The sequence below is a fragment of the Lagenorhynchus albirostris genome, chromosome 8 (assembly GCF_949774975.1).
Source record: "Lagenorhynchus albirostris chromosome 8, mLagAlb1.1, whole genome shotgun sequence".
In the NCBI taxonomy this organism is placed as follows: Eukaryota; Metazoa; Chordata; class Mammalia; order Artiodactyla; family Delphinidae; genus Lagenorhynchus; species Lagenorhynchus albirostris.
The window spans coordinates 75152396-75162532 of NC_083102.1; the positions used below are offsets into that span (position 1 = coordinate 75152396).

Genomic DNA, 10137 nt, shown 5'->3' on the forward strand with positions numbered 1-10137 from the left:
GCTACTTTACCAAGGACCAGATTTTTTAATATGCAAAAATGAGAGAATTTAGGGCACTTCAAGGGTTTCTTATATTTCTTATAACTTAAATTTTATTAATAAAATGGACGGAATGCTTTATTCAAGTATAGTAAAATAACAAAGTGATTCAAGTATTTTAAACCTCGCCCATAATATTCAAAAATATTGTGGCCATTAGTTTCAGCCTTTGCTTGTCTTTAATCAAGTATTTAGACAAGCGCATAGAAGCACTGGACTTTGCACTGTTTTGGAACCAAATATGTACTAATAAAAAGCAGAATGGGTTGTCCACGGGAAAGTGAGCTCACAGTCACCAGAAGGGTGAAAACAGACGCCAGAGGGTAGGTCAACTGTTACCAACAAGTCTTGTCCACTGAACAAGAGGAGGATCTACTAACCTTAGGAGCCGCTTCCATCTCTAGCAACTTATAAATAGAACATACTTATAGATGTTTCTGGAACATTTAAAAAAAAAAAAACTAAGAGCCTAATAAATGAATTCTGGATGAAAGGCTGTATTCCAGGTTGCTCCAAAATTTGTAAATCGCTCTCCATTTATTTACAGCAAAGCCAGAAGGCTGAGACTTAACACCGCTCCCACTCACTTTTTCATCCATCTAAAGCACAAACTCTCAGTGATACTCTACACAGTTGATTACTTTCCTTCTCCACAGGCTTTCTTCACTTCTCTCCCAGAAACAGTTCGCTGTGCTTGACTTCCGCTAATCACTGACCTCCTTCCCTCTCCTCTGCTGGTCCTTCCTTCCTCCTAGAGCTCCAGGCTCAGTTCCTTGATGATCCTGTCCAGTTCCATGATTTCAATACTACAAGCTAATGAAGCCTCTGATGCTCACCTCCGCTTCCTACCTTCTCCTGGGCTCCAGACCAATATATCCAACTACCTGCTTGACATCATCATTTACATTTCTAATAGGCATTAGAAACAAAATATGCCAAAAGTAAAGCTCCTGACTTCCACCCAAGAACCTGTTTGTCTCACAATACTCTCCATTTGGGTCAATGGCACCACCTTCCAACCAGTTGTTCTGGTCAAAAAACCTTGTCATCCTTTCCTCTTCTCACACCTCTCATCCAATCCATCAGCAAACCCTATTAGCTGTTCTGTAGAAATAAACAGAGACTGACCACTACTCGTTACCTCAAAAGTTAACACCATGCTCTCTTACCAGCATATTACAAGGGGACTGGCTCCCCATTTCTAGCGCTAAATGCTATTTTCAGGTATTTTATGTTCTAAGTATTTTCAAGCCTAAACACTCCCCTCCTTCAATTTGTGGAAGATCTACAAAGATGGCCACCATCAATTCCTCCTCTGTGTACATGCATGCCACTCCGCCATCAAGAGAGGGAAGCTATTTCCACATCCCCCTTGAACCTGTCCTGGCCTCGTGGCCTGCATTTATCAGTAGAATGGGATTAAAAGCAACAACGTGCCAATTCTGCATCTAGCCTTTAAGAGGCCCCGCAGCTTCTGATTTCACTTGCGGTAGCCAGCCAGGGGCCACTACTGAGTGATGAGATACCGAGTAGAGAAAGATGACCTGGATAAGCACCAAGAGGCCAGACATGTGAGTGAAGTCTTCTTGGACCTTTTAGCCCAGCTTAGTAAATGACTCAAAATGATACCACGTGGAAGAGAACTAACCACCTAACAGACCCATATGACCACAGGAAAAAGTAAGTTGCTGTTGTTCCGAGCCACCAGTTTTCAGAGGGCTGCGATAGAGAACTGAAACATCATAATGACAATGGAATCAACATCCTAAACAACTAAGTGATAATGGCCGATATTCTAAGGACTCAGGCCTCGTTCAGCTTAGAGTTCCACTAGATTTTTAACAGGATTTTTTTTTTTCATTTCAAAGTTTGGTTTGAGGAAACAATAATTCCATAATTTCAAACCTTTTCCTAATCAAGTTAAATGGCCTCAGCATAATTCTCTCAAACACGTAATTTATGTACTATGGACTCCCCTTCAGGGAAACAAAATTCCTATACTGTATTGATATTTATTATAGCTGTGTTTATTTACCAAATACTTACCAAACAGCAATTTCAGACCATGATAAATTTTAATAGAACACCGAAAACTGTTTGCAACCAGCTTTCAAGCAAAACTCTGTAGTCAAAGTCCATTTGTAAACATCAGATTTATGGGGCAGAGATCTTATGTAAACATGCCAATCCAGGGACTTCCCTGGCAGTCCAACGGTTAAGACTTCACACTTCCAATGCAGGGGTCACGGGTTCAATCCCTGGTCGGGGAACTAAGATCCCACATGCCATGTGGCCAAAAAAAAAACAAAAACCAAACAAACAACAACAAAAACTTCTATGCCTGTGGTGACTGTTACACAACTCTGTAAATATACCAAAAATCACTGAATTGCACAAGTAAAGCAAGTGAATTGTATGGTATGTAAATTATAACTCAATAAAAATTTTTAAAAATAAAAATGCCAATCCTATCCCTTGGTCACTGCTCCCACACTGCCACCTCCTGTCTTATGACTCTAGAAGTTTGAATCAGAGTCAACAGTTGATAAAGGAAACTCAGCTAAGAATAGCACAGACTCTCTCCTTCCTCCCAGACGAAACCAACCACCAGCGTTCCTGAATGGATAATTCACTTTTCAAAATTAGTTACTGCTAGAAAAGTTGCTGTCTGAATGCTGCTAAAGACTATTAAAATGGAGTTGCTTCAAAATATATATCAAGGTGGCTCAACAGCTTCACTTTAATACAAAATCCCAGACCTATAACAACACATGAACTACAATAGTGTGGCTCACAAAAGCATTTCAAAGTACGGCAAAGATCATGTCCCTCTTGCTGACTGCCCAAAAGAGGTACACGTGCAAAAGCAACTGAACTACCATACTACAGAAAAGAAATACAAGTCAAGTTCCTTACAGGGAAAAGCCCAGCTCTCTGCAATTCCAAAATATATTTTTAAACCTTAGCTGGTAACTCATTTATTTCAAGCAGAATGCAAAACTCAGAACAAAATATGCCTCCTGTTAGTTTATTATAATGGCATTTGGCGTGAACAGAGAATGTAAGTCATCACACAAATCAAAAGGAAACCAGAAACAGAAGCCAAGATTCTCAGTTCCCACTGGCTCCAGGCACATGTCACGTTTTCATAACGTCTTCCTTGTTATCATGGACAGCCACACAGAAGCTACTTATCAACATTTTTTTAAAATTCTAATAAAGTGAGAAAGAAAAGTGAGAAAACTTTCTCAAACCGTACTGAGAAAACAACGTGAAATCAAGAAAAATCTCATTGGCTACAACCACTTAAGCAGTCATGCATTACTGATCTTAAACCGAGCACTGCAAAGATAACCTTGCCTATGATTCTTTACCAGCCGTGAAAGTTTCCTAACATTCAGAATCTCAGGGCTATGCATGTTTGAGAAATTTCCCTAATTCACAAGATTCACCTGTACCACCACTGATAAACCAAGGGCATACCTGTTAAAATATTTAGCATTAGAAACAGCTTTTACCGTCCTGAGACAACAGGGTCTTATGCCCTGGCTAATGGGCACATGGCTAGTCATGGCACCATCCTATTCTATACTTAACAGCTTTTAAAAGGCAGCACTAGCTTTTAAATGGCCATTTAAAGTAAGATATATTTAAAACCACAGTAATTTTTATACATGCTCTACCCCATTTATATGCTAAACATAAGATTCTAATACGGAAATAAGCTGTTCATTTTATTTCCTTTTTTTTTTTTTTTTTAATTTTAAGGAAGCAAGAAACAAAGACATTTGAGCTTAGGCACCACAGTCTGTTTTAACGGATCCTTCCTGGAAAAATATTAACTATGATATCCCACTATTTTTTCTCTTTCATTCAAATATGTTTTGGCTACGTACAATTCTAATCAAGGCCAAGAGCTAAATCATGAGGAAGTTTAAGCTAGAAAAAGCTGGAAAATACACAAATTCTCATAATTTAAAAAAGTAATGGAAAACGAATTAAACCACCATCCGCTCAGTTCCCCAGCGTCAGCAACTTTCCTGTTACCTCTCCCATGCCCAAAGCCCACAACATAACAAAAAGGAAATCGGCGCTATTTACAAAATCATATAGGGGCACACCAAGGTTCCCCAAGATACCAGTGACTCTTCCAACCAAAGTCAGCCACCGTCTTCCAAAGTCAAAACAATTTTCACACCCACCCTCACCCCCAAGGAGGGAGGGAAATTTTTTTTTTAAAGCTTATACCTCCAGAGTGAAGCCAAGTCTTCATGTGCTGTATCTTTTATATCTGGAACAAAAAGTACAACACTATCACTGGTACTCAGTGCAATCTTCTCTTCATTCTGGATGCACGGGACCTCAAACTCTGTGAAGCACTGCTATAATCTTCCCCAACTGGGGGGTATCTGAATGCAGAAAAGCAACATTCCTTCCACATTCCCTTGTGACTTGGGTAATCAGCAGCTAGGCTTGGTCTGAACCAAACTCAACAATGCCCCTTCCTGAAATGGTCCCACCCAGCTCTGCTCCCCGTCAGAGTTGGGCCATCCTACCACGCATCAAATCACCCCCTGGGCCTGCTCCCCTGTTTAGCTGCTGCAAGCCCATTGATCCATCTCAGAGTGCTGCCATAAGCATTCTTCTGCACCGGGCTCCCAACATGCCTTGCACAGCAGGTATAAAGGTCACTGCTGCATATGTGGGTATGCCTGCCTCAGGTGCCCACATGATGATGGGATGGAATGCAATGACTGCTAAGCACAAAGAACTCCACCCAGAAGTCCAGCAGGCTCACTGGCAAGGGCTGGTCCGCGGCATTCAATTCACTGTCACCAGTACCACCTCTTGACCCTCCTATAGGTGCTGGGCATGTGGATCACGAAGGTGCCTTCTCTGCCCTCTCCCAAAGCCTATTCAGACAGTGGAACAGTCCAGATAAGGAAAACTACAACACAGTTCCAAGGTTCAGTTAGAACAAAATTGTGACATAGATTTCCGGCAAATCTCCCTGGGCAGGGCTTCCCCAGTAGCGCAATGGATAAGAATCTGCCTGCCAACGCAGGGGACACAGGTTCGATCCCTGATCCAGGAAGATCCCACGTGCCGCGGAGCAACTAAGCCCGTGTGCCACAACTACTGAGCCTGCGCTCTAGAGCCCGCGAGCCACAACTACTGAGCCCACATGCCTTAGAGCCCATGCTCCACAACAAGAGAAGCCACCGCAATGAGAAGCCCGCACACCGCAATGAAGAGAAGCCCGCATGCAGTAACGAAGACCCAACACAGCCAAAAATAAATAAGTGAAATTAAAATTAAAAATTTTTTTTAAAAATCCCCTGGCAGAGAAAGCAAGCTCTATTGTTGTTTTTAGCCATTTCTGTACAAGCAAAGGACTTACTTGATTGCTCTCTAAATCAGTTAAAAAAAAAAAATTGTCTCCAATGTACTCACTCCTATTTACTTTGCTAGTAAGACAATAACATTCAAAATCCTCAGCATTTTAATGCTAATGCAAATCAGCTACAAAATTTAATCTACATTGTTAATAAACTGAAGAAGTTTCCATTGATAAATACTTTCTGCCACTGGTAACATTTTACTTTATGTGATTTCCTAAGCAGCAACTCCTGTTTGCCATAAAGTAACAAGTAAACTAAGTATGTTTTTAGGTTGGGCAAAAGCCTTTAAGAATAAAACAGGCAGTCTATTAACCAGACAATGTTTTTAATTCCCTACACATGGGGGACAAATTCACACCAGCCTGGAGAAGGAAAATCAGGAGAGTAAAGCAAAGTTATTGCATTTACACACAGGTCAAGACACTTAATGTTTAAATTTAGAAACTCTCAAATGTTAAAATGCCTGTCCTTCAACACAACCATCTGCCTATTTCTTATTCAACATCTGAAGAAAATTAAGATACAGTGGCTAAACATGAAATCAATTAGAATTTGAAGAATGTGCTTACATTTTTTTCCAGTAGGTAAACAATTCAGACTATGCCTTTAACCTTTTTTTAAGGAGCTATGACTTCTCCCGCAATTTTTCAATTGTTTATTAAACTGAGATCAATTTAGATAGTTTTCAGTACACGTTCTATTGTTTTAGAAGCTTTTAAAAGAGAACTCCATTCTGCTATATAAAATAACTTGACCCCTACCAAAATTCCCAACTAGAACTAAATCTGGCCACGCCAAATCCCTTTCCAACTATCCTGATGAAAATTAAGTACATGAAGAGAAATCCACAAAAATCCAAACAGGCTGGCAAACAAAAACACAATTTGTAAAAGTGCTTTACCTGGAAGAGAGCTCAATCTAAAAATAGGCATAGGGGGTTTCCCTGGTGGTGCAGCGGTTAAGAATCCGGCTGCCAAGGCAGCAGACACGGGTTCGAGCCCTGGTCTAGGAAGATACCACATGCCGCGGAGCAACTAAGCCCATGCGCCACAACTACTGAGCCTGCGTGTTGCAACTACTGAAGCCCGCACGCCTAGAGCTCATGCTCCGCAACAAAAGAAGCCACCGCAAGGAGAAGCCCGCGCACCACAACGAAGAGTAGCCCCCGCTCGCCGCAACTAGAGAAAGCCCGCACGCAGCAACAGACCCAACGCAGCCAAAAATAAATAAATTAAAAAAATATATAGGCATAGGGACTTCCCTGGTGGCACAGTGATTAGGAATCCGCCTGCCAATGCAGGGGACACGGGTTCGATCCCTGGTCCGGGAAGATCCCACATGCCATGGAGCAACTAAGCCTGTGCTCCACAACTACTGAGCCTGCGCTCTAGAGCCCGCGAGCCACAACTACCGAAGCCCACGTGCCACAACTACTGAAGCCCGTGCACCTAGAGCCTGTGCTCCGCACCAAGAAAAGCCACCGCAATGAGAAGCCCGCTCGCCACAACCAGCGAAAGCCTGCATGCAGCAGCGAAGACCCAACACAGCCAAAAATTAATTAATTAATTTTAAAAAGAAACTAAAAAAGAAACTCTCTTTAAAATAAAGTAAAATAATTTAAAAATAAATTAAAAAAATAAAAATAGGCATAGGATGACCTGTTAGGTAGCCATCTCTCCCAGCCAAGCACCAGGGAAATGCACAGCAAACCCTTTCCGCCCTCCAGCGTACACACCCTCACCAATATCTAACCAGACGCTCTGGCTGCCCTAGTTTAAATTAACTTCCAGCTTACTACTTGGCCCAGGTTGGGAGTGGGGGATGGGAGGGGGGAAAGGAAGAAACTAACCCCACCTTGCAAAGCCCAGCAACGCATAAGCCAACACCAGCACCACCGGGAGGAAGCAGAGCCTTTCAAGTCAGAGCTACAGAGCCGGGATCTGGCCTGCTCTGGAGAAGGGAGCCATTTCTCCAAAATACTTAAGAGATTAAAACACAGTCTCCAAACATTCTGTAAACTGACACACTACATATGCTTTCCGAAAAGTGCAATCCCCCTTGTTTAAGTAGCAAAAATCTTCAGCCTTCTCCATCTCTTGGTGCTTATCTGTAAGCAAAAGTATTTTTTAAATGGGGGCGTTGGGGGGGAGTGGGGGGGAAGGCCTGGAGACAAAGGCGGGTTTGCAGAAAGCTGTCTTACTTGCAGTGACTGAAAGGCGCTTCTGGGCAGGAGAAGCCCAGGCGTTCACTCACGTGTTCCAATCCCGGCGGGCGAGCTACCAGGGTAAAGGCAAATTCTTCTCCTCTCAGATGTGCGGACGGCCTCCCAGGCCTCTCAGACTCGTCGCCGCCAACTCGGGACAGAGAAGGAAAGGCACGCCACACCCGCGCGTGTCTGCAGCTGCTTCCGCCTATCCTGCACTTTCAGGTGGGGGGCGGCGGGCTGGAGCGGTCACCCATTGCTTCCTAATTCCCACAGATGCCCAGCAACTGCCCTTTGAGACTTTGATTTCCTGTTGCAGCAACTTGACCTACTCTGCCGGAGAACATGTAGCTGTGAGAGCTTCCTTAAGCGACTTTATTACCAGTAACAATAATCCAGTGGCAGGGGCCACAGACAAGTCGTCTATTCCTTCACAGCAGTACCAACACACATTCACACTCACACACACACACACCTGCCAGAAACTTTAGGGCAAAAGACGAGAAACGCCAAGTCATACAGCAACCCAATAACAGTAAAAGGAAAAGTTGTTTTCAGCTGTGTTGAGTCTCTCCTCCCAATGGTTGAGAACAGAATCAATGAGAAGATAATAAGTAAGCTCACCTTTGCCTTTTGGGGACCGAGTGCTCAACTTCTATGAGTTTCCCGTGCAGTTCCACTTTACCTGCGGACACACAAGAGGTGGAGGAGCAGTTGGCCCGGTTTAGCGGCTCTCTGGGCCCGAAGGACCCGCACAGCCTAAGCAGCGACACGAGTGGCCTCCTGAGACCCCGAAAGACACCGGACGTGGCTCAAAGCCGAGAGAGAAACCGGCCCCGCGCGTGGGAAGCTGAGCCCCTGGAGGCTGCGTGTGTGTAACTTACAGATGGGTGGGAAGGGGGATCAACTTGCTGACCCACTACTTCGGGAACACTCTACCCGCCCCCCCCAACCCCGTCCGCTTCCCCAGAGACTCCAGAAGACAAGCTCGGGGGAAGGGGCTACGTGGGCTTTCTTCAGGAGAGGGCGCCCAGGCCCTTCTCCCGGGTTCAAGCCCAGGCCCGCCGGGAACTGGCAGTGAGCGGCGGGAAAGGCTCGAGGACCGCAAGGCAGGAGCGGCAAGAGCGAACGTCCAGAGGCGCAGCTCAGCACAGACTGCACAGCGCGCGAGGGACGGCGCAGCACCCGCCACCCCGAAAGCCATGTGGCTCGGAGTGGGACCTGAACACAGCCTTCCCCCGGGCGTCCCACCCCCGCGCGCCTCCCCGCCACGCACGGCCCCCCGCCCTCGCCGAGCGCTCCCCACCAGTCCCGGAGGCCGCGGCCCGAAGCCTGGCAGCCCGGCGCCACAGCGGGACCCGCTCCGAGGCGACCCGTGGTCGCCCGCGCCCACCTGCCCCTCTAGCTCGTTGTACGCGGGAAGGTCGAGCAAATAACCCGGGTCGCCCTCGCCCGCCTCCCGCAAGGTTGAGGGGAAGCGCGGGGCCGCCCGTGCTAGGCACCACCCGCGGCCTCGTTCGGCAGCCGGGTCAAGGCCACTTTGAGTTCTCCCGCGGCCGGGGTCTGGGGCGGGAGGGGAGGCAGCGAACCAACACCACAACCGGCAGGGAGAGGAAGGAAGGAGCGAGAAACAGGCGTTCGCTCTCGGTCCCCAAGCAAGGCCCGGCGGGCCGGAGCCTGGAGCACGCGCCTGGGCCCGGGCGGGGCGCGGAGCGAGCACACCCCCCCCTTCCAGCCCCGCTCCCAGGCGCCACACAGTCCCCCACGCCTCCCCTCCGAGCCCGCGCCGGGGCTTTCTTGACAGCGCGTTCGCTCTCAGCCCTCAAAGCCCGGCGGGGGAGGGGAGCCGCGGGGGCCGGGTAGGCGCCCGGGCTGGGAGAAGGGCCCCGACCCACGCGTGCAGGCGCCCGGGCCTCATCCCCTCTCCCCCGCCCGCCCAGGCCGGGGCCCTGTGTGGACAACCCCGTGTCAGCCGCGGCCCGACCCCGGCAGGCCCGGGCAAGAGGCGCGGAGCTGGGCAGGCGTCCCGGCGGAGCCCGGCCGGGGCCCACCTGAAAGCGCTTCGATGGCCTTGAGGGCCCAGCTCTCGTCCGGACAGTCCACAAACGCGTAGCCTGTCTTCACCAGGAAGGGTCCCGACACCGGGATCTTGGCGTCCTTGAAGATACTTTCCAGGTCCGAGGGGACGGCGTTCTCGCTGAGGTTTCCGATATACAGTTTGTTCATTGTGAAGAGCGGTTGTTTAAAAAAATTAAGAGAAAAACGAAAAATTAAAACCACCCACAGCGATGGATGGATCCGGCGGGTTTTGTTCCCCTTCTCTTCTCGCCGTTAAAATACAGACACACTAAGAACCAAGGACAAGAACGAGGAGCGAAAAATCAGATCCGAGGGTTTCTGTTTTTCCTTTTCTAGGTATTAAAAAAAAGAAGAAAAGAAAAAGCCTTGCTACAACCCAAACGCATCAACGAGTCTTCCTAACTCGGAGGAGGA

The 10137-nt window shown here is 47.1% G+C and overlaps 1 protein-coding gene across 2 annotated transcripts in view; it reads right to left on the reverse strand.

Moving 5' to 3' along the window:
- IGF2BP3 (insulin like growth factor 2 mRNA binding protein 3) overlaps positions 1–9870 on the reverse strand; it is a 137492-nt gene extending 127622 nt beyond the window's left edge. For both annotated transcript variants that reach the window (XM_060157156.1, XM_060157155.1), the window contains exons 1-2: positions 9696–9870; positions 8269–8329 (exon numbers count right to left, since the gene is read on the reverse strand). In XM_060157156.1, coding sequence (XP_060013139.1) covers positions 8269–8329; positions 9696–9870 — 236 coding nt within the window. The remainder of the gene's footprint in view (positions 1–8268; positions 8330–9695) is intronic.
- Positions 9871–10137: the final 267 nt, after the last annotated feature.